The 25260-nt window shown below is 41.6% G+C and overlaps 1 protein-coding gene across 8 annotated transcripts in view; it reads right to left on the bottom strand.

The window, feature by feature from the left end:
- Positions 1-4473: 4473 nt before the first annotated feature.
- Positions 4474-25260, bottom strand: part of CIT (citron rho-interacting serine/threonine kinase) — a 95652-nt gene continuing 74865 nt past the window's right edge. For 5 of the 8 annotated variants that reach the window (XM_075120212.1, XM_048820969.2, XM_048820973.2 and 2 more), the window contains 21 exons: positions 25011-25115; positions 23955-24095; positions 23630-23737; positions 22670-22832; positions 22260-22424; positions 20243-20380; positions 19445-19625; positions 19149-19240; positions 18714-18818; positions 17488-17657; positions 16300-16380; positions 15945-16080; positions 14135-14274; positions 12993-13085; positions 11845-11953; positions 11569-11697; positions 10272-10352; positions 9555-9633; positions 9248-9427; positions 7013-7346; positions 4474-6581 (listed from right to left, as the gene is read on the bottom strand). In XM_075120212.1, coding sequence (XP_074976313.1) covers positions 6558-6581; positions 7013-7346; positions 9248-9427; positions 9555-9633; positions 10272-10352; positions 11569-11697; positions 11845-11953; positions 12993-13085; positions 14135-14274; positions 15945-16080; positions 16300-16380; positions 17488-17657; positions 18714-18818; positions 19149-19240; positions 19445-19625; positions 20243-20380; positions 22260-22424; positions 22670-22832; positions 23630-23737; positions 23955-24095; positions 25011-25115 — 2754 coding nt within the window. In that variant the 3' untranslated portion in view covers positions 4474-6557. The remainder of the gene's footprint in view (positions 6582-7012; positions 7347-9247; positions 9428-9554; positions 9634-10271; positions 10353-11568; positions 11698-11844; positions 11954-12992; positions 13086-14134; positions 14275-15944; positions 16081-16299; positions 16381-17487; positions 17658-18713; positions 18819-19148; positions 19241-19444; positions 19626-20242; positions 20381-22259; positions 22425-22669; positions 22833-23629; positions 23738-23954; positions 24096-25010; positions 25116-25260) is intronic. The other 3 variants (XM_048820972.2, XM_048820971.2, XM_048820970.2) reach the window with 3 other exon arrangements.

Here is a 25260-nt window from a genome sequence, read left to right on the forward strand (position 1 = left end):
TGGCACGTAAATATCTTGCGATGCCAGATCCAATGCTGCCAGATGAACACCTGTTCTCACTTTCAGGTTACATTGTAAACAAAAAGCAAGGGCAGCATTATCTTCCACAAATGTAAACAAACTTGTTTGTCTGAGCAATTGGCTGAACAAGAAGTAGGACTGAGTGGACTTGTAGGCTTTAAAGTTTTACTTTTTTTTTTTGCAGGTTTTTTTTATGTACTTCTACAGTTGTAAATTCAACTTCCATGATAAAGAGACTGCACTACCGTACTTGAAATGGGGGAATTGAAAAATACTGTTTCTTTTGTTTTTTACAGGGCAAATATTTGTAATAAAAAATAAAGTGAGGACTGTACACGTTGTAACAGAAATCAGTATATTTATATAAATAGTACTAATTATTGTTTAACATCATGACTAATGCAATTAATTTTTAATTGCACAGTTAATTGTGATTAATTTTTTAATCACTTGACAGCCCTAACACTTGGCCACTATTTCCCATGTTACTGTTGGCTATAAGCCACTGTTACACAGAACCCTCTAGTTATTTATTTAAATGATCACCAGAGATGTCGGCATGGCCTGGTAATACAATAGTTTGCCAAGGTGTACTGCAGAGTAAAAAAGCTATATACTAATCATAAATATTAGCTAATAGAGTATACTGACATTGAAGCCACTGCCGGTCAGTTACATGCACTATTTAAAGTTTGGCAATAGATAAAACTGTAATTTCAAAATAATGTGAGAGTAATGATCTAGATTAGGACATGTGTACTAAGTGCACTAGCCACCTAGCATGCTAATTGACACTAGGATGTGGAAGGGGATGGAATATTTAGTGGGAGATCCAATCAGAGTTGGTTTTAAAGCAAAGCTGTAATAGCAGATTTCAAGAAGTGATTATTCTCTAATAGTGTTTGTGCAAGCAGGGAACTTGATACCTAGATGCATGTTTTGAATACATAAGGGTTAATTCATAGGAGAATAAAAAGGAATCCTTGAAGTGACCCAACAGAAATATAAATTGTTCATGAGTGAAAGGTTCAGGGAATGGGACAGGAAGGAAGAGCTGTGCTCAAATAAATCATTAGCTTAAGCTAAGCTTCATGTATTTTCCAATTATGTCCACACCCGGATCACTTCTTTCAAAACTTTCCAGCAGCATTGCAGAGGAAGATGAGCACAAATATTTGTTGAAGATGGAGGCTGTCAGCCAACCATTTATAAATAACAGGCTGCTGCAGCCTTCTTTATATTGCATCACAGGCTGGCCCACCATGGGGCTGCAGAGCTCTTTTTGCTGGGCTCCAGAAAATCGGCACATCGGGAGAGCTGGTGCAGCATAAGCCTTTTCCCCACAGGGATTGCCAAATAGAAAAAGCCTCGTGCTGTGTTTTGAACTCACTCTGTTCAGAGAGTTAAAGCTCATCGTTGTTTGAGGCCCTGCAGGGCAGCGCTCACACTGCTGGGGAAGACAGGGAAATGTTTGAGCCCATTGTGCCAATGGCTGACCTGTTACATATTCTGCTTTTGGAGGACGACTGAACATGAAAGTGCCCCTGGCAGCAATGGAAGAATGTGACAGTGACTCCCAGAGTCTGTCACGCACCCCCAAAGCTTCAGTGCATAAAGTCTCTGCCTTATTTCCCATGGCATCCAGTAGAACCCCTGCATGACAAGCTGCACGCCCAAAGGTTAATCTGCCTTTGAATGGCTCCTGCAAATTTCTGGCACATGGCCAACATTTAGTCATGGGCGATAAACAAAAATTCATGGCCCTTGACCTGGCTATGACTTAAATACCCACGATGACTAAATCTCTGTTCCCCACTGCTCTGGAGCTCCCGGTTTGCTGCTCCAGCCACACTGGCTACTTGGGGGCTGCCCAAGCCGTGGCTGGTGCAGCTAGCCACAGGGCACCCAAGCAGCTGTGGGAGTTACGGAGGTTGCAGAATGTCACAGAAAACCACAACCTCTAACAGAATCGCAGCCTTAGTTATAGTGGCTCGCTGTGCTTTGAGGGAGCTCAGAAAGGAGGGAATCTGGACCACTGCTGAGGCCACACTGGGCACTAAACAAACATGCAGTTCCTGGGTGACCATGTTTTTAGGTGCTTGCTTTTAAGGCAGGTGGCCATACATCCATGTCAAAAACAAAGCCAGCCAGGCACAAGAGCCGGCTGAAATTTTTGCAGCACACCCATTTTATGATAGGGCCTCACCTCAAAACCCATAAATCTGTTTCGTGTAGTTATTTGACAGTGGTTTGTCATCTGTTTAGTGCCACACACACTTTTGGGCTGGGGAGGGGTTACATAGCTAACTTTGGGATCTTGAAAAAAATTTGTCCCCTGTTGAACGTTCCTTTTGCCAAACAGCGGTGCGTGTGGTAAATCTGGTGGTTTTAATTCAAGCAGGCAAAGATTCGGTCGTAACACAGCTCATAGGAGTGCTCTCTCTTACAGGCAGCCAGCCTGCGTAATCGCTGTTGAACTAGCTTCACAAAGTGCCTTCTTGCACCTGCATTGAGTCGTATGCCGCACACAGGGCCAGCCCTTTGTGTGTAATTGAATAGCAGCCTCGGCATCCAGCCATGCCTAGGAATTAAATAGACACTCAGCCCTCATCTTTATATGTGGGCCTAAGTGTAGTATATCCCCAGCTTTACACATGCAGAAAGATCCTTTAATTACTTCTCACCTTTCTCTGACAAATGATGGAGAACAGTTAACGGTCGTCACTGTGACTCCACTTTCCTGGGCTGAAGCAGAATGAATCGCTGCTCCCACTGCTCTGGGGTCTCCCGTTGGTGCTAAAGGCTAATCCCCAGTCTGTCACACCACACTACACAACGGCAATAGGGCCGTAGGCCACCTCCATCTCAGCCACTCCAGTTTCCTCAGCCGGAGCTGATAGCAGGTGTCAACCGTAATACCCAGGGCCATATTCCAGTCCCACTCTTGGGGCAGGGGAACGCACATTCTCTGAACTGAAGCAGTGACATGCTCGATTGTCAGTTTTGACCTTTCGTGAAATAGCAGCAGGCCACGGGCCACAGGGCGACACTTTGTTAAACCGTAGCCAGCCCTATGGGTTGGATTCCTGCCAGAAGTGAACATGAGTCCAATTCATTGTATTGAGCTCACTTTCTATAACTCAATGAATTAAATCCCTCCACAAGGAAAATCTGGGTGCAAAGGGGGATAGCGTAGCTGCTACTTTCTATGCCCGCTTGGATTTGGTGTGTCTTGGCTGTTGCTGGAAGGCTAGAGTTGGAGGTAGGTGCAGTATTTCTCCTTCCTGTGAGTAAACCTGAAGAATTTTGCAATAGACACAATGCTTTTTCTCCAGTAAATTTCACCAGTGCCGCTACAGTCAAGGTGACAGTGAGAATTTGTGCAGTGTTCATGGTAGTCAAAAGGCTTAATAAATATTTTACTTCACCAGTTGCTGAACTATTTTAGTTTTGTTACAATTCTGATCATGCACCATAGGACTGAAACAATGAGTTTTAAATATGTATTCTTAAAATAGAAATAAAGGAACATTTAACAAGTTAGCATTTCATCAGATACATCAGAGAGCAGGCACAATAGATAAATCAAGCAGTTTGGCTTTATGCAGAACATTTCCATGGAAAATGTCGTGTAGACCAAAGTGGAATAGTAGCTATTAGTCGTTCTCGCACACGCCCACCAAGAAAACCCTTCCTAGGGAGGGTGGGGGTATTTATGTGCACAAAACAATGACAGAAATGAAATAAGTCACCGCAGGCAGCAGAGTGAATATTAAAAACTCTTCCTGTGAAAGAATTCTTCAGACCCGGTAAAAATCGTTTCGTTAAAAATAGTTGTATTTACATTTAAGTCTGATTGAGAGAGTTTTCCCACCAGCTGTAAGTTATTAAGATGTACAGTAACTTGGCAGACTGAGTACAATCTGAATTATATTTGTGTAGGCTTTTAAAAAATTGCAGCTCTCAGGCATTACAGCACCAGAATATTAAGATGGTGGGATGACTAACTCACTGGTCCCCTTCCTATTAAAACACCGCTGCAGTAGAGCAGCAGCAGCATGAGACTATGCTGTTGGCAATTAAAGGGGTTTATTCCGAGCTGAAATTGTGTGTCTGGATTATTTGCCAAGGGCCAGATTCTTCTCCCAGATATTCACGTGTATCTCTACCACCATCAATGGGTGTGTATCTAAGGGCTCACCACTACTAGCTAAAAATCTGGTCAAATCCACCTCTGTTTCCGTCCAAGTCAATATGCTTTAATTTTCTGATAGCACATATGCTACTCGTTCAGGGGAAGATGTCTGCTAAACGGCAGAGTATTCCGAAGGTGAGCTCTTTGGTAAGCTTACACTCCTATCAATTACGTAGCTCCAAATATTGGCTGATCTGTTAGAATGGCTTAGTGGTACCTTACATGGAAGGAAAAGGTCATTTCACCATGCTAGTTAATATAGTTAATTGTTTTATTTGGTTATTGTTCAACAACAAAGTTCAATATTTTCCAGGTGGAGCTTGATCTGTACCTCTGATTCCCTCCCTTGTCAATAATAAAAAGGTAATGAAGAAAAATCCTGTACTTTTAGATACCTAAAACCTCATTTATGCTAACAAGCTTTCGATTGCAATTTAATGTTACAATATTTCTTCATGGGATCTGGGAGGATTAAGCTGAGGCCCCTCCAATGTCTGAAGATGGCTGTCCACAACCACCATTAAAACAAAAAGCTAGTGTTGAAAAATGCACAGTTTACAATAAAAAAGTAGAAACTGATTCAATTCCCTTTTGTTACGAATATAAAGTTTCTTGTAAATATGTACAGTCCTTTGAGCTATTTCTATAGCAGGAAGCATTTCACAAACAAGACACAAGATATACACTTTCAGGACTTGACAAGCCCATTTCTCAGGTCATGAAGATCTTCCATGAGATGCAAAGATTTAAAGACTGATCTCTGTGACCTTTCAAAATACTGAGACCAAGAGACACATTTCAGCACGTTTCCTGCCAAATCATCTGGTCTAAAATAACCCAACAGACAAGAGAACAGAACACAATATCCATGAAACTCGCCAAAGGGCACTGACAAGGCATTCGGAGGTTTATGGGTGTCTTGGACAGGTTAGCACTGGCTGGCAAGGGACAAGCAGAAGATAAAAGGCTTGGCCAACGAGAAAACTCTTTTGCATTTATAGAGGACATGGTTGTTTACTCAGCATGTCGCTGAAGCAGACTGAATGGTCAAAACCTGCCTTGAAAATCATTTGCTCTCTGGCTCAGTTACAAGGGATAATGTTCATGGCATTGGAGAATATGAAGCAATAAATGGCTTGAGGTTAGAGGCAAAAGCAAAGGTGAGGTGTTCGGTAACCGCCAAAGCTGTTTATTGCAAGTATCCTCTAGTGCCGTGACTATTAGGTCTTACTGTACAACAAGATACAATCAGAACAGGAAAGAAGAACTTTGTTTTGAGAGATGACAATTCTGTGCACTTGCTTTCGCATGCTTTCCTTTGAAGTTCTTGGGGAACCGGGAGGCAACCTGTCAACCACTGTGAGGAGTGGCCTCTGTGGAAAATGATGACTATAAGGATTTTGATACAATTTCTGAATGGGATTGTGTTTAACACTGGGGCGTGTGAAGGTGCGGGCTAGTGATTGTAGTTCTCTTGTCATATAATAAGGATTGTAACTCTCTTCTGTGCCAAATTCTCCAGGAAATCATGGCGGTTATTTTGCAGCGTAATGTAAAGGCTTCAATTAATTTACAAGTGAGGTACAATACAATACTTAGCACAGCAACCTAAAAGGAGAGAGCAGCCAGAGTGATGGTGCAGCAGCATGCAGTGAATTGCCATGCAGAAAACCTGGGTCAAGAGTCTTGTACCCCAGTACGTCAGAGACAATGCACTTTGTTTTAGGGCATGGGGGATTGTGACCATCTAATCAGGGGATCTGCCCTCCTCATCATCCAGCTGAACAAAGCTGCACTGGGGCAATTTTACTGAGAACAAAAGAGAATGAGCTTTGAAAGTGGCGGGGGAACAAACGGATCCAGATTAATTCTCTAGAGCTCTGTAGATAATATCCAGTGATGCTGTCTATTGCAACCGAGTCACCATTGCCTTTCAGTTTACAAGGCCATGACAAATTCCAGCATCTTTTTCAAAACTATGATTTATTATCTGGTAAATGGTGCTAACCACATTAAGATTTGGGTTGGGATCTTCATCCCAATTTGATTTCCTTGATGAACTGTTAAGGACTAAAGCTAGAGTACAAAAAGTTTATGAACTGCTTGAAAGAGTAACAGTAGTACAAAGTGCAAAAAGTATGACTGCAGGAAGGTGCAGGGAAATAAACTGAGAGGCAGACAATCCTTGTTAGATTCACATGTCTCCTGACATGGAGCCCGTTCTGGCCCAAGAAGGTTGATTTGGTGACTGGGCAGCAGAAGCATAGAGTGCATACACTCAGTACATTTCCTTTGTTTTTCCTGCAGATCACGATGAGGAGTAAGTTTGTCTAGCTGAGACTTATACTGAAGATTGGTCCCAGACCTAGCAGGGAAATAAAATGACAAGTTATACAAGATGCAGTAAAACATTCCTGTTCTCCTATATGTAGTCCCAGGTCACATAAGCAGCACTGCTTTCAGCAGGAGGCGGAAGAAGAGTTTTACTGAGTATCATTTGTCTCCTTGTCTAGGTGAAAAATGCTATGTGGCATGAATCTTCCCCCCTACCAATGATGAAGGCCACCATCTTCACATGGCATGGAAGTAGTGCTGGGGGGAAATATTCTCTTTGGAAGAGATTTTCACACAGCCCATGCATATCATATGTTTCGATGTACTGTGATGGCACACGTATTTTAAAGCGGGTTTAGGTTGAAGCCCCTCACCCACACAGGCTTCTCGCAGTACGAACAGCCACTCCCCACTGGGAGACTTTCCTGAGATGAGAAGACATTTGACAGAGCTCCAGCTTACCTTATTGACTTGTGAGAGTGGAGTTCTTGCACCTCCCACAGGCGTTCGCCCCCTGCTGGTCTCTTCAAACAATCTTCCAGGGGACCTTTCTCGGCGGGTGCTCAGAAGTCTGCCTGGAGATTTCTCTCTCTCCAGTGGTCGCCCAGGAGACTTGTCCCTGCGCAGCTCTGTCCTTCCCTCTCGGTACCGATGTGGTGTGCTTGGTTCTCGAGGGTGGCTTGGACCTTCTGGTGGTCCTGGGCTTGACGCTACCCGCTTGGTTATGTGCTCATTATATGTTGGGGGACCTCTCTTATTAGGGCTGCTGTCATTCAAAAACAATGGGCGCGGACAGCTGAGTGACAAAAACCTTAAAGTTACATTTTTATTAAAGCGGACATCTCTTCCCCCCAATCACTCCACAGTGTTCAAATGAAAGCGCATCCAGAGCTAAGTCAGCCTTACTCAACAATGCGAACCACTTCCATGTTCAGAAAAGCCACACTCCTAGGCTCCCAGCTGTGTGCTCTGTGGGTATAACAGCACCAACGTGCAAAGGGTTGTTACCACCCACCAAACCAGTCCTGGTTGGATGGAATGTTATTATTACAGAGATTACCAGCACTTCTTCTTTACCGTGGTGTCCTAGAGAGGCCTAAATGACTAGTCATGAAAGGAGAGAGAGAAGTGTTGCTTTAAATAGGCTACAGCCAGAAATCAAGTATGACGGAAGAGAGGGTTACCCTCCTTCTGAAGATAAATATAAGTATTTATGCAGAAATCTCTGCTTTAGGGGGGTCTCTACTAAATCAGACATTTCAGCTCCTGAAGGAATATTCAGCACAGATCACGTCTATAGAACAGCTACGAGAACTACTTATTTTCCTAGGGAGAGAGCCAGAGACTTTTCCTGTATGAAAGTGCATTAAAAATTAATTTACACCTCATAGGATTTGTTCAAGAAGCACAAGTTACAAGACGTCTAGGTAAACATTCTGATTAAGAGGATAGGAGGAGAGGTTACAAATTTGCCAAGCTTTAGATTTCGCTCTCACTTTATAGGTAACACTTTTCACGCTTCAACAGGGCACTATCAGTCACAATATTCACTGCCCAATTCATCCCCGCTCTGCTTAACAGAAAAAGATCATCTCAGTTATCTGAGTCTCCTACACAGTCATGTTCAGACATACAAGTGGCCTGAAATGGTCTTTAAAAGCCACAATTCCAACCCTTTAAATATTGTATTTTATTTTCATGGCAATAATGAATGTTAGCACTAGACTTTCAAGCTATGGCCACATCAGCAAGACATGAAAATATCATTTCTGGTCCAAATCCTGTTCTGTCAGTCCCAGCTGTTGTAGCTAAGGAATAATAATTCCATGAGTAGGGACAAGCAATTTATTTCAAGAATATTTTATTCAAAAACATTTGATTTAGTGTATAGATGTTTAAACATCTAATTTTATTACTGTTCTAAAACAGAACATTGGTACAGGTTTTCCTAGTCACATTAAGAGAACAAAGCATCCAGATTACTTGTGGCAAAAACTCATCTCTGATTCATCCAGTACTAATCTAGGGATCAACTGTGGATCTCTGAACAACTGACTATAACCCATTTCTATGCAAAATATTCTTCAATGAGGAAGGCAGTCACCCTAGACTTCAACGCAGAAGGCCTCCCCATGGTCTTGACGGAAATCATCACAGCCTAATTATCTACTGGCTCTACAGGAAATTCTTTTAATTCCAAAAAGTTCAGGACATTCCTATTCTATGGGACTTTGGGTATCTGAAAGCGGACTCAGCTGGGATACATCTCTGTCTAGAACCATTAGGAAATGTACCTCCCTAGCAAGATTTGTTTTGGACACACAAGTTAAAATAATTTCAGAAAGAATCTCAATACAGATGTGTGCAGAGATTCTTCATCACCTGGGGCCATCTCTTCTTTCACAACAGTATTATGAACATCACAAAACACTCCTGTTTTGTTCTGAAAGTACACGTGGAGGGAGTTATCCAGGTACGGCCAGAGGGTTCAGGTTTCCAGAAGGGAGACATTGGGACTCTGGATTTTAAAAGATCTGTTAAACCAGCAGGATTTCCTGATGCTTCTGAGAGAAGCTGAGTTTCTCCCACTAGAACAAAATGAGGTCGTCATGCAGTAAGGTTGGAGAAAGGGGTCTAGAACTAATGCTGCATACATAGCATGAGGAATGGCACTGAATGTAGAACAGTAACGCATACCTGCGTGTAGCGGAGGATCCCCTGTGGTGTTCATTGTTGGACTCCTTCACTAGATTTCCCTTACAGCAGATCACTCTTAATTTGTCCTGATAGGAGGAGGCCAGGTAAATTGCTCCAGATGAAATTGCTGGCCCTAGATACCGGGGATTTGGGATATCCAAGTGGGCTCGTGCAGGAGTGCTGAGTGAAGGGGAGAGAAAAAAAAAATCTTTATAATCTGCTTGTTGTATGTTATTCTTGGAAAGCCTCCACCCCTGCAGCAAATCATAGTTCTTCTCTTCAAAGCGCTGAGCAGAGCATGACTTACCCTAGAGAAGCACGAGCCTGAATCTCAACCACTTCAAGGGAATTGAAATGAGTCACAAACAGGTAGGGTTCTCTGTAGGCTGCAGCAGAGAAAGAACACCATGCACAGATTCTACATTAGTAAAAATTAGTCAGGAAACTTGCGGGATGAAGATAACATTTTCTTGCCCTCCTGCAATCTGTAGGGAAGACTAAGGATGTGGGTTTTCTGTGCAGCGCTATATACTATATGGCTAAATGGGAAGAAAAAAGCATAGAGAAGCCTTGTCTTGTGCCTGTCTGCTCCAATACCATTATATCAATCATAACATCACACAAAAGGGATTTAAAAATGGACTATTAACCGGAAAAAATCTGTTAGGAACTGCAAAAGCCCCTGTGGTTTCATTTTGATAAGCCAGACTCTTGACTATTTAGAGACATCCAAGCATCCATCATTAAAAATTCCAGTGGCCAATTTAGTCACTGTCAGGCTGGGAATATTAATCAAATACATCACTTTGATTTCATTTTCCTCTTATTCTTCATGCTTCAGAAAGGCTGCTACATCCATTTAGGTTTATAATTATTTGTAACCACTAGAAACCACTGAGTCTGAAGGGGGTACTTCCCACTGGGCTGTTTCTGGGATGTGACAACCCCCAGAATGCTGAATATTTTGGAACACTGGAACTGGGTGGAACCAGTACAAAACTGGTAAACGTTGTTCAATACCTACCAAAAGCCAAAGGCAAGCGACTCCATTTCAGGTCCTCTGTCCTACTGCGCCTTCCATAGGAATCCACAAAGACACCAAACTCTGCAGAGAACAATCACCAGTGTCATTTGCTTGTGGCTGGATTTTTTTTTTTTTAAAAGGGAGGAAGGCAAGCAAAGGTGGGTTTTTACAACAGAAATAGGAGGGCCATCTTTTGCAGCTGGTGAGTTCTACAGTAGCCAGAATTAAATTACCCTCATTGACATAATGCTTGCAAACACTGCTGGTTTAGGAATAATTTCAATAGTTCAGTTGTTGCAGTCCAAGTCCTCTTTATACCAAGTAAGGTAAAGTTGTTATTCCTTACCCTTCTAGGAACTCAGCATCTCCAAATAGGAGAAACACAGAAATATGAGTCATAAAAGTGTGTCTCCTGCCCAAGCAGACAGTTATAGTAAATACCGGAAGGATTACTACTGTTGGAATTAAAGGTGCTTTGTGAACTTCTAGGACATTGGATTAAAGGATCAACAAAAACAATTACATCAAAAAGTAGCTTGTAACCCTTTGTTTCTCCACTGAGATGAAAGGAGCAATCTTTCTATGGAAGTCATTGCATCACATAAGGAATCCTCTAGTTTAAGTTAGAAAGCCAGGAATGTTTAATCAGAGTGATTAAACATCTATTTGCACTGAACATTCATTTAAAAGATCACATTGTATTCTCTTCATCACTGGCATAGAAATGAAAGTTATTTACCTATAATGAGTTCTTCAAAATGGATTCTAAGTTCGCACTGATTTTATTACAGTTCCTCATGCATTCAGCTGCTTGCAGCTGGATGTAATTTAGGCGGCTGGAGTGCCACGCCCCCTTTTATACTTTTGCCCTGGAATGTTCAATGTTCACTGAGGGGATTGGCCAGGGAGGTGCAGGAGTGCTCCAGTGACCATTGCTAGTTACAGTCCTACTGGTTCACGCTGCGCTGGTTGGACCATCACACGAGCGGGAATATGCAGAGGACGCTCAAAGAAAAACTGACTGACAGGCACAGAGATTTTAACATAACCCAGAAGGAATCTGACCAATGTATTTTAACAGATGGGATCAGTGTCTTGCCCTTTTAGGGTCTACATCCTTTATATTTTACAATGAACAATATGACCTACAGTCTAACATGCCATTTCCAGCAATAATGTTACCTATATGATCATGCACACCCAATGCCTAGCCTCCCATCAGTACAGTTCCCAGGTATCTTGTGACAAATGCTGTGCAGATGATCAAGCTAGTCCAGCAGCCACATGATACACTTACCATGGAAACAAAGCAGGTACTCCTCCCTCTGTCCTGTAGGGTTCACCTGTATGATACTGATTGGGAAGCTATTGGTGGAAGAAGCAAACACAGCAGAGGCTAAGGAGTGGTCATTCTTATCGAGAAACTCTGTAAAGGGGTAGAAAGGAACAGCAACGTCAGCACCAGCTTTTCTGTAAATTCATACCCCTTGTTCCCATTTAGGTAGTAGACAAGTATCTACCCCAAAGGAACATTCACAGAGCTGTTTAATGTACGACAGGAAAGGTCTCCTACCCTCCAGGGTATACTGCTTCATCTCAATTTCATAGAACTTGTTGGTTCCGATGATGATGCTGTAATTGGTCAAATGGACACAGCTACAGGGCTCTGAAGTTTCAATCTCCTGGAAGAGAAGGACAAGGCACATTGGCATGAGCCTAGATGATCCTTATTCAACTTTTCTGTTCCATTAGCTCCCCTGTATTTGTTTAAACATTTCTCTTATTACATAGGATTCTGAGCGGCAATATTTCCCTCTATAAAAGGTGTTTAACAACTGCCGACTGCAAGCCTGCAGTCTCTAGCCGGTGGAACAGTTCTCTTGCTGGCAGAACTAGTATTAATTTTCCATGAGTTTCCTCCTGGAGGAGATTTTACTGGCTATTTAGGAGGCAGGTGCGCACGCTATGAGTCTGGTTGAACTCCAGCTACCATTAGAAGTGGTAGAACAGTTACAGCCAGATCCGCTTTTGCATCTGTAAAAAGCCAAAAGATTGCACTGGTTTCTTTCAGACAGACCAGGCAACTGTCAGCTACACCTCTGTCAGCTACAAATTAGACTAATACTCTAAATAGCATGCTGTGGTGTTCACTGTACGGCCCCATTATGGGAGTGGGGGGGATGTAGGAGAGATTTGAGAAGCAGAGTCAGAGTAAAGCAATGATCCCTTAGTTATACACAGTGTTACATATTAACAGTCAACTAGGTTGAGGCACTATAAAATTGGGCACCTCCAGGCCTTAAAGGCAAGAGTTGCATGGGGGGGAGGGGGGGGGGCTGCCAATCAAATTTATTTTTTTAACATACTTTAAATGAGAGAATGAAGAATTTTTATTTTTAACAAAGTTGGTTAAAAAAAAAACCAGTTAGGTTCTCTCAAGACTCAAGTGGATTGGACACTTACAATTAAACAGCCCCTTAGCCTGAGCCCGATTCAGCTGGCATAGGCTAGCCACGGGTTTTTAATTGCAGCGTAGACATACCCAAAATTGCCAGCAGCTCTGATTTTAACTGGAGCAGGTTACAATTTACTGTCACTTTAGCTAGCAAGCAAAATCTGTATGAGCAACATAGGTTTTAGGCACTTGCTCCTCAGCAGAGTGGAGTCTCGCACTGGATTGTTATGAACATGTGAACTACTGAGAGAAATCAATAAACTTGCCTTCCTGATGCAGAACTTGCTGAGGCTCTCATTATAGCGCAAAACAACCACTTTGTTGGGCATCGCTGCACAGATGCAGAGTCCGTTCTCAACCTACAGGGAGGGTTAAAAATATGGTTAGAGATAGCAATACGGACGTTCACACTAAAGCCGTGGAAAACATTTTGAACACGTGAAACAGTTCTCTTTGGTGAAAGGTACCCAGATGTTGGCAGAGATGAGTGGGTAATATTTGTAATAGGACAATGTGGCATAACTGCAGATTAGTGAAACAATGAAAAGCCTTTTCACACTCCTAAGGGACAGCACACATCCAGACTGCTTCTGTGATTTCTTTTGTAGTTGAAGCAAGTTAATTAAAAGAACAGGAAGCTTTTAATAGAATGATGTTTCTATTAAGAGCGATAATTAACCCAAATTAACCCAGGCAGGTTAGATCTTTAACCTCTTGAACCTGTATCTGAAACAATGCTTTGAAATGAATGATGTTCAACTTGTCAAAGATATGAGTAATCTGCATAAGCAGTTCCTGCTGAAAACTTCTGCAGTGGCCAAGTGTTTCACACTGAAATTGGCAAACACTCTGAACATTGTTGAATGATGATACAACTGTATGAGCAAATTTACTACCTTGGTAAGAATCACCCTGTGTTCAAGAGCAAAGACAGAGGAATAAGAAATGTATTAATCGTAGGAGTCTAAAAATGGAGAGCAAAAGTCTACAGCCAGAGAGACAAGGGGGAGGAAGTAATATTTTTTATTAGACCAACTTCTGTTGGTGAAAGACAATAGCTTTCAACTCATACAAAGCTCTTCTTCAGTCAGTTATGTTAGATTTATCTCACAGTATGCATCATATAACAGGTTAGCATATTCTACTGATTGGTTGTCTGTGCTTGTTTATATTTGTGATAGACCCTTCAAGCTCCTTCCCCTCCCCACTCCTCCCCCTTTACTCATTTTATTTGGAGACAAATACAGAAAACCAAGGGTGTAGCTCCTGGATGTGCTGATTATGACAAGAAATAAAGATGCTGATTTGATGAAGATTAAACCTGGCAATCCCTTCTACTGTCTCACTGGGCGTGTGATCAACAGATAAACTAAAGTACAGCCCAGGGCACAAAGGAGCTATATCCTACCTTGCCAGCAGCAAAAAGGTGACATCCCTTGACAGCCTCAAAGATGTTTGGTGAGATATCAGGCTGGGCTGGGAGGTGAGACTGGGCTAGAGACTGCTTCACTTTCTTTACATCAGCAAGACACAGAGCTCTCTCTTCTCCTAAGGACAGGAATGGTTACATTTTTTCCGTGTAAGATAGTCAAGCAAGGGCAGAATTTCACTCTTCACTGCAAGAGCCTATTCTGTTACATAAGCAGCAGCTTTTCATTATGGGTTGTTACTGTGGTAACAGCTACAGAACACTGTACATGTAAAAAATAATTCCATGTGAAAGAGGACTTTAAAAAAGGATTAATAAATACACCCGGGAGAACAAGCAGTGTCTCTTGGGATTGTTATAGTTGCTAGTTCTAGCTGAACAACAGTAGTACATGGCCCCCCATGAAGGCACTGCCTAGATTACCAGGAAGACCGCTCCTTTCCAAGGGAAAGGTGCTTTCTCATTTCTGCCCATACAAATCTGTAGTAGAGCCTCATGGGGCTACAGTTAAGGATCACTTTGACCCATGTTGGAACCCTGAGGTTTCAGAAATATCACCTTTTCAAAATCACATTGGGTGTAACGTTTGTCTACAATTATTTTCTTTCCTACAAACTTGAAATACTGTTTAAAAAGCTAGGGCATCTTAACATTATACAGCAAATTTGTGAAGCTTTTTTGTTAATTCCCTCCAAACATCATACAGGAGGTTTCGATATTAAATTGTGCTATCTATCTAGTCCGTCTAGTCAAAGAGCAGGACGGAGAGCTAAGCACCATTGGGAAAGTATATTGTTCCAGTTAGCATGCAGACCTTGGGACATAAAAAGCAGAAGATGACAGCAGCCCTAGTTATATTACATGGGCTAGTGTTGTGGGACCCCCCTTTGGTAGAGCATTAGAGGGTCATGGGGCTGCACTGGTGCCCAATCTGTGGCCCTTCAGGGAGACTGTTAAAAACAAAGAAAAGGGAGTGCAGTTGATTAAAAATTGAAAATGTATTCCGAGTTAGGCCTTGAAACTTTTAAACGGTGTTTGCATCAGCCCCACTACTTCAGGGAGGCAAAAAGGGACACACACACCACCCCCAATCATCACCTACCACTTCCCTGGCAGCCTCAAGAGCAACTCCATTGTGCACAGGGGGTGTGGGGGGGCGGGGTGGTCAGCAAATCTCTGCTACTGCATGGGAGGGGAAGGAAAAGAGAGCTGCTCTCACTGTTGCATTGCCTGCTTCCCTGCTAACCCGTGGGAATAATACAGAAACAGCAGGACAAGATCTTGACTGGCTCTGCCTGAGAGAGCTCCTAGCAAAGAACAGCTCCTCTCCCCTATACAGACAGCCAGAGTAGTCCAGGAGAGGTGTGGGAATCAGCAAACGTTTATGGCTGACTTCAATGACAGACCCGAGTGTTCAGCACCTCTGATAACCAGAACACTTTTATTTAGGTGCTAAATATATAGATTAAGAAGCCTAACTTGTGAAACTCAGGTTTGAACATTTTGGCCTCTGTTATTCAATCCCCCATCTGTAAAAAACAGAGACCTCACTCCCTTTGTGCAGGGATATTGTGAGCATTACTTCATTCGTTAGTGTACATGAGAATCTGAGATGATTCTGTGATAAGCACCACAGAAAAGCTGTACATAAAAAGTAGAGAGGAACCCAGGGAAAGCAAGTTCCACTGACACTGTACTGTGGGAAGTTTCCCCTTAACCTTCACAAACTAGAACATTTATCAGAACACTTCCATAAAAGTGAAAATTTGCCATCTTCCTACCATCATACCTGCTATCATGAGCAGTTTATCCAGATCCTTTATGAGGTGAATTTGGAAAACAGCACCAAGTCCTGGAATGTGTGTTAAAGAATTTTTCAACACATTCAGGGCATAGAGACCCTCCTCTGTACCAACGAGTACTACCTATAAAGACAAAAATTGAATAGTCAGCACTATATAAGAAGATCACAGCAATGCTCCAAGACTAACTTTCACTCACGCGTAACACCAGCCAATGGAAAATGGAATCCAAACCCAAGGTACAAAAGGAAACATGTTCCTATTTACAAGTCTGGATACACATACTCCATTCATGCAAGGTATTCAGTGACTAGGTTGAGTGTTGTCCATGATTGTCATCACCTGGTCACTGAAAGGCATTGTGCAATTTATATCCAGACGGTCTTCCCCCTCAAGCTTCAACAGAGAGTTTCCAAGCAGCTTCTGTAAGTGACAAAAAGAAAATACAGTGTGATTAAGTAGGCAAACACAAATCAAACACTTAGATAACACTTAGCACTGACTCACAGCAATTTTCCTTATCCCCTCATCCAGAACAGCTAGCATGTACAATCATGTACATTATTGCCTCCAGACTCATGCTACACTGGTTGTAACTACCACTAAACAATGTATCGCTATCTGAACTGCAACCGTCTGCTTATGCACAGCATTCAGCAGTGGAAAAGCAGAGTTCTTCTGCAACACGAAATGTGTGTCAAAGCTGTAGGGACCCTATCTGCAAAGGGTTCATAAGATGCCACTTAACAAGGCACAACTATTAGGGAAGTGAGGAAACAAGCATGCATGTCTCTCCCTTTGAGCCCAAGCAGAAAGGAGGCTCTAAAACAGTCACATCAGTCTATTAATAACACAGAAGTTAGCAGAAGGCTCATATGCTAGTTTATTACAGAGTGGGACCTCGCTTCAAGACACATACACATCCCAACACTTATGTGAACAGGGAACGTTTGTGAAGTGATACAACTTAAAAAATCCTGGTGTGTCTCAACACCCACAAATTGGTTAGAAAAACTAAACAGAAACTTTCAAAAGAGAGACTGCCGAACAGTGTAATATTTGGGAAGAAAATCAAGAGAGTTCTAATTAACATCCTGGACTACTCCTGCTAGTCAGATTTCCATTGTCTCAGTAGCCAAAATTTGAATATGTGATGCCAAAAAGCACAATCTCCCTGTATCAGGAAAGTTCTAGTAATGAAAAGGGCTGTTCTGAATGAAACAGCAGTGAGAACACTTAACTTGCCATTTTTGTCAGGAATAAACAGCTAACAAATCACAAAAGAGGGGAAAAAATAAGCCTTTTTCTGAGATTTGCTATTTTTCAGATCTGAAAGGAGGTGTGATACCGTGAGGCATCAAAGTCGTAAACCATGGCTCATGGTATTCCTATTAAATGATATTAATGACAGAAATAATATTAACTAGTTTAACTTCCTTTCAAACTCAGCATGTCAGATACTAAGAAAGAAAATTTCAAAATTGTTCCCTCCAAGAATATTTTATTATTAGATAATCTATTAGTACTTACAGCATCAGACTCAGCTTTTTCCCTGGAAACTCTCCCTCCTGCCACTATTGACTCCAAAGCAGTGACCCAGCGCTGCTTATCAGGGAAAGTAGGTGGTAGTAAGTAGAGTGTCCTACCAGGCCAGCATGTGGTGTGTGGATGAGACTCCACCTTTAGTATATATGGCACATCTAAGGTGTTACACAGAGAGAACAAAATCGGGATTAGCACTTGGAACAACTTCACTTGGCTTAAATTAGCATCCTTCATCTTTGCAGAGAGGATGTCACCATAACAGGATGTTTACTGCTACAATTTATACCATCAGTAAAGATGGGCTTTTCCATTCCAGGTGCTGCAAACTAGCTATTAAAGCTAAAATAAATAGGTAGCAGATAGAAAGATGGAAACCATACACACAAAGCTAAGTAAAGATTAACTATCAGCCTTTATTCAGACAGGAAGAGAAGTGTCAGCTATAACAGAGAAGTTCCTTTTTCTATAAGTCCTATGACTGAAGCGATGCCTGATAGTTTTCTCTGCACTGCTACATAGTGTACAATTTCTAAAAGCAAGTCACTAAGTAATCTCTTCCAGGTCTGTAACATTGGCTTATGCAACACAAGACGACAGTTTCCTTTTTTTAATTGTAATTCAATAACCTGTTTTAAGAAAAATAATGTTCCTACTTTTGATAGCTGAACTCTACCCTACAATATAAAAACCAAGAGATATATTATCTTTAAATCAGTTCAATTCCATATATACACACAATCAGTACAGTACAAATATTACTTCTTCTTAGAAAATAACTGATTCCATATGCCTCATATTATTTCTAGTTAATGGTTTACTGCTAGAACATGCACTTTGAAAATTCAGATTGGCAGAGGGCACTGAAGGAGGGAGTTTATATTAACTATGTTTAAACGTGCTTTATAATAACTTTATAAAGCCACTCTAAGGTTTACCTCTATTTGAATGAAAGAGTATCTCATTCACAGTTCAACCATCGGGAGAGAAGCAATCAACTTTGTGGGTCCAATGCTAGATGTCTGAACTATTCACAAGGCATACCTAATTGAAATAGAGGTAACCTCAGAAAGATTTATGATATTACAGAACAGCAGTTTAAAAGGTTAACTGCAGAATGAGATCTGTTCTACCACAGTTAACTGCTGGTGGATGCCAAGCCATATTCATGGATCAGTTGAAATCCATTCTACCTCAGATGCACTGATTCTCACCTGTCTTTGCTGTATTGGCAAGTTCAGTAGCTCCTACAGCCCCATGAACAGTTACATCTCCATCAGGAAGGCACAACTCAAACTCCTCCACAGGCCGCTGTCCAGCTTTCAGGAGTAGGGGAAAGGACAAGAAGAATGAATGAGAACAAGACACAAAGAAACAAGAAAGCAGTGAGAAAATAATGAAGAACTGGAGGAAGAAAGTAAGTAGCACATTGGATTTTTCATAGCTGGAGCACAAGGTTACTTCCAATATTTAAAGCATATAAGGTTAATAAAATCCTAAAGGGGGGGAAAAAACAATTCTGCCTTATTAGACACATCAGTTCAAATTAGCAATAGTTAATGTTAACGTATTCATTAGACCCTTCAATTCAATGAATAATGTCAGAAAACAGAAAAGACAAGTCTTGTTTATTGATCGTGTGAAGTTACCTTCTCTTGCTTCGGCATCATAAATTAGCACTTTAGTTCCTTCCAGGACAATGAATTTCCTATCCCAGCCCTGCTGTCCACGCTTATTATTCCTGAAAACACAGCAAGCAAAATAGAACATCAGAATTTCCACCAAGATTCTGAATTGGAGGGGCAAGCAAATCCCTGGGGGATAAATTTCATTGGTAACACAAGAGTGGAAAGGCAAATATCGAGAGAATTCAGAGAAATTGCCTCACGATCTGCGATAATTTACAGCACACCACCTGCTCTGGCACAAAGACTCATGTTTATACCTTGGCACTTTCATCCATCCTTCCAGATGTAAACTGCTGCTTGGCTCCTTCAGCTGCAGTCCTGGAGAGTTCAATTTGTCCCGACAGAAAGCTTCAGAAAAGTGTGTGGCATATTCTGCAGGCAGTCCACACGTAGCTGGCAAGCATGTTGAGCACTTTGGGTGACACATCACTTGGCATTCTGAGAGAGTAAAACTTTATAAGGACATACACCAGAAAACATGGCCCAGTCCATTCAGCTTCCAACCAGTCACCCAGAGACCCCCCCTCTCCCATTCAATCTAGCCACCTGATGTTTTCAAATATGGAGTATACCCTCCAGTTACTCTTCAGGTCTTCATAATTGGACGCTGTCAATCTTTGTTTGCAAGGAGAAAGAACTGGATGGTGAAGTCTCTGACGGTGCAGAATATGTTATCAAATACTCTCATGGAGCAAGAAAAAAGTTGGAATTCTCCAGTTCTCACAGGCAGTGCTGGTCCAGAAAACAACATACTTTCCCTGATGAGGAGTTCCTGGTAGTCACACTCTATCCCAATTCCCAGCTGCTTTTAGCAAGGCAATATGGGCAAAATAACCATGTGGTAGCTAGGAGAGGGAATCAGTCACCTGCCTTCCCAAATAAAGAGAACAGTCTCTTTCCACTGACACCTAGAAAATGTAATCAAAGCTGCTGGTGGAGAAGCTCACCGTCTTCACTGAACAAGGACATGAGAATCTATTCTGAATGACTTGAAGTGTTAACCCTCCAGTCTAGCATTCAATTGCCCTCCATTCACTCACACGCCCTGCTCTTACCAAGACATTTAGATGCTTGACGTCCAAAGTGCACAGTATCCAGACACACTGCACATTTTGTTGCCCTCATATTTAGGCCCACATTGAAACGGTGAGGGATATTGTGATGCATTCGCTCTTTCAGACGCCGACTGAACTCTGGAAGGAGGAAAAACGTCATAGGGATAGACAAAAGGTATAACATGATCCAATGGCTGGAGGTTGAAGCTAAACAATTTTGGAAATTGGTGGAAATAGAGTGGACATTTTGAACAGTGAGGGTAATGAACCACTGGAACAACTTACCACAGTCATGGGGATTCTGCATCACTCGCCGTTTTTAAATCAAGACTGGATTTTTTTCTAAGAGATATAGGAATTAATTTTGGGAAAGTTCTATGGCCTATGTTATAGAGGAGGTCAGACTAGATGGTCATAAAGGACCGCGCTGCCAACAAACAAGCCTTTCACCAAAGCTTCTCTCACTTTACCTATGCTAGATACTGAGCATGCTTTCCGCATACTGACTTCATACCACCGAAAAAAGATTTCCCCAACTTTCAGTGCTGACCAACGAGCACATCTCAGCACCTGCCAGTACATTTGATTGGCAGTGAACAAATCTTACCTCTCATGTCAAATCCTTTCCCTGCTGCATATGTCTTCCCGCGCTACCCATACCCATCCCTTACCCATGATTGAGGACATCTCTCCTTATGTCTATGTAATCCATGCTTACAAAGCATGGCTCTCTTTCCACCTCCTGTGGAAACCTGTGAGTTTCCGAGTGTATGACAACCATTGGGCTAACAGATCTGGATTTTTCAGCTCAGGCAGTAGAGGCTTATGGTTTTAGATTAGAGAGTTCAAGCCCCATTGTTATGACCCACCCAGGGACCATCCAGACACCTAATGCCAATTCTCTCATATACAAGTGAGCATAACCCCTTAAATTTTCAATTGCATCCTTCTTGCTGATGAGTCTCGACCCACACTTTCAACAGCATGCATCTCTTCCTTCATTCCTTACTAATAAGGATCCAACTTCTCCTCTCACCCAGTACCTACCCTTTCCATGCACAATTCATGTGTCTCCTCATGCCTATTGCCATTCCTTTCCTTTATAGCGATTTCTCGGCTCAGCTGAATGATGTTGCAGCTTAGACAAATAAAGATATGCCAACCATGGAGGAAACATTCATACATCCTTTTGATCAATGCAGAATTGTAGTTGAAAAAATAAAGTGTAGTCTGAAGAGCAAAAGCCTACAATGGCACTGTTTTGTGCTGATGTAGGGCAGCATATCCTCTGTATGATTCCCTATTTTACAAAGAACATTGTGACTTTGAAGCGGCACATAATGGAACAACAATAAGACTGGAATGGATTTTGTTTGCACTTTTCATTGTCAGTCTTTACTGAGACTTAAGACACACAGATGTTAGCAAAAAAACGTTTTTTCCCCCAGTATGTTTACTTTGTGCATTTCACAGCTCTTTGAGTCTAGCCAGCTTCACTATTTCCCAGAGAATTTATTCTTTGCTGAGAAACACCTACTAAACATCAACAAGGGAGCAGAAAACCCATTTTAAAAAAGTGTAATTTCAGACACACTATTTAAAGGATTCTCTATCAAAAACTAGATATCTTTTAATCAATCAATAAAAAAAACCTCAAGTGGACGGAAAGCCTTTAACTGAAGTTTTATAAAATAAGTAGTGTTGAAATGTCATTCAAGCAGAGATTTAGACTGTAGAACAAGAGCAAGAAGGGATGATCCAAGACTTCTATGATGACAGGAGTTTTTACAAAAATTCATCCCTCACAAATAGGTAACAGAACCCCTTTCCCTCGTACAAACTAGGCTCCAATTCCCCTCACATTACTATCCAAGTCTGCTACCTAGAGCTCATCAATACTTGTGCACATGTCATTATACACACCTGCATAAAAAGAGAAAATATGGTTTTGAAAAGGGGGGGGGGAATGAGTATTCTGAATAGGAACAGACAACTTCATATTCCCCTTGAGACTTACCCTCTGGTGTGGAGGACTCCTTTCTGCGACTTGAGGGTGGAGCAAGCAGGCTGATGGGAGTTGGCTGATGCTCTGGGGAGCGGACTATGGCAGACATGATGATCTGCTGTCTGGCTGTGGCCGGAGTGGATGGATGACCGTGGTCTGTTATTTTCCGATGGGCAGCTACAGAGACAAATACAACTTGTTAACTCATCCAGTAGGCGGCTAATTTCCAGCCGTGGGTTCTATGTAACCATTCAAGGGTTACAACGTGCAGAAAACATGTAGCCCTAATGCATCTTCAAAGCAGCAGACAAAGTAGGAATTAGACAGTAATTTTACTGTTACAGAGACGCACAATTTAAGGCAAGTTTTGGGGCCAAAATGTCTCTCTTCTCCAGATTCAACTTTTCTGTTACCCCCCCTACCTTCTTCTCGAGCAGATCTGAGTTCAATGCGTGTTTTCTGTAAAGCCTCCTCCAGCTCAGCAGAACGAGCCTTCTCCTTCTCCAATGCCACTTTCAGCTCATTGTATTGCAGGGGAACCTGTGTGGGTAAAGAAGGGTCCTCTTTCCGCCGACTAAACAGGCCCTAGCAACAGAAACACACAGACAACTCCTAACTCCTAGTAAGAGATGATTTAAACTAGGCAAAGGGAAAACTAACTAACTGCAGGCCAGAGGGCCTAGTGGTAATTATGATGTACAAAAGGATGGGCTTTTAATTGGAGTTGAAGAGAAAAAAGTGTTGAGAACTTTGCTTATTTGAATTTAAAAAAGCAATGTACATTGCTTGTATATCACCACCAATACCTTGTATTTCCTATAGCACCTAACAGAGGATCTCGATGTGTGTTAACACTAGTGAATTGAGCTTCAACACCCTTGACACAGATCAACATTATATCCATTTCACAAACTGGTATAGATTAAATTGCTTAATTCAGGGTCACACAGAGGTCTGTGGCAAAGCTGGGAATAGGACTCCTGACTACCTATCCTGTCCTATAACTAAAAGTTCAACCCTTCCTGATTCTAATACATTCACATATACTTACCATTTTAAAAACTTGTTCGTACATTTTCATTAAAAAATGGGGAAGATTCATATTTCCCCAGCTGCTGCAGAGGCGTTTTTACTGGGCTGCAACTTGACTCATTGTGGAAACAGAAATACTGACAAGCCACAAGGAGGACATGTTGCCTGATAAAGCTTTTTTCAGTCATTTATAATGTTCCTTAAACTGGAATGTGTTTGTGTTATGCAGTAAGGATAAAAATAAAAAAAATATTTCAAATACACAGTAAATAACTAAATCATGAAGACTTCAGTCATTTAACTCCATGGCTAGTTTCCTGAATTCTGCCTCCCAAACCTTTATAACCCACCTTTTTCTTTTTGGCTGGCTGGTCCATCTTTGCTTGCAGGAAGTCAATGAGTTTGGTTTGCTGAGAAATAGTGCCCTCCATTTTCACCTTTTCATGGGAATAGAGAACCTGTGAACCACACACAAAAAAAAGAAAATTAAACCTCAGCAATAGAGAAACAGCAGCATAACAATCAGAGATGTGATAGTATGGAAGACCAAGCAGGAAGTCAAACACTCAAGCACAGCTGACTTCATCCAGTAGTAGGAAATGGCACATAACAATGACAGGCCATGTACTGAAAACCTCTCATTTGATATTTGCTTTTTCCCTTACTGACCCTCACCTGAATGTTTTCCAGTTGGTACTCAAGGTCACTCCTTTCAGTCTTCAAAAGATCTGCTCGATCCAGAGCTTCTTGCAGGCCTTGAGTCAGGCGGAAGATGTGGTTTTTTTGCAGATCCATTTGCTGCTGCAACTTTGCTTGCTATTAGTGGGAAAACAGAGGCCAAAGGTTTTTTAAACTAGCTTTTAAATGTTAATGTTTCGTGCAGCACAAGCATCTTCCTAGAACTTAAAATTAAACATCCGTTTATTTTATAGCTCAAATATTAATTTCCCCTATTTATAAAATCCCAGAATCTTTCCTTCTTCCCAAAATGCCATATTATCATCTTCAATATCAGTGATTTGCATGAGTTCATAGCAATGCTGCCTTTTTAAATATATTTTTACACACACACACAAATAAAGAAGGCAGTAATTTGCTTTGTTTGGGTTTTGGAAATCCTATATCTGCTAGCTAAACTAGTGAGGGAGACAGCAACATCAAGAATTTCTGCATGCCAGTTTTCCAAGCCTTTCACACAGACACCAAAAGCTACCTCAACATTTCTCTATAAGAAAGACTTTTCTTAGAAACAAGGGCAAGCATCTGCATATTTGGTTGATCTGGGAGATTAAATTTAATACAAAGTGCTCAGGTCTCTGCCCCCGACCTGTGGCAGAAGGAGCTAGGTGTGAATCACCTCTGCTTCCCTTCTTCTGGCACCTTAAAAACCTCAAGCCATCTTTTCGCACAACCAACCAAAGCATACAGAGCCACCAAAACGCCAAGGCTATGAGGAGGCAAAACCAAAACCACCTTAAATGCGATAGGTGATGAGTCATCATCTCTGGGATAACCCTTCTGCGAAGTGAAAACTAACACACCATTTTGATTTACTTTCTATTCTCCACAGCAACATTAAGGAAGGATAGAGTAGCAACCTGGATCTTTGGCACTAACTCTGAATTTTCTAGCTTCATTTAAACCTAGTAGAACTATTTTTGTGGGTTTGCATTGTGGATCCTTCCATCGAAATTTTTATAACATGAAATCCCCTCACAGGGTAGCCCTTACCTCTTCCAGAAGCCTCTGTTTGAGCTCACGTTCTGTCTCAAGCTTCTGTTGTAAACTGCGTGCATTCATCTCCAGCATTGCATGCTTCTTCTCCAAGTCATTGAGCTAGGCAGTTGGGACAGACATTATATATATATATATATATATATAGTCATAGATGCTAACAAATATTATAAGACCCAAAGATCTTAAAATCCAAATTCACCAGTCAAACATAAAAGGCTAGAATGAAAAATATTACCTATTGCTT

This window comes from Caretta caretta, chromosome 15, assembly GCF_965140235.1.
Source record: "Caretta caretta isolate rCarCar2 chromosome 15, rCarCar1.hap1, whole genome shotgun sequence".
In the NCBI taxonomy this organism is placed as follows: domain Eukaryota; kingdom Metazoa; phylum Chordata; order Testudines; family Cheloniidae; genus Caretta; species Caretta caretta.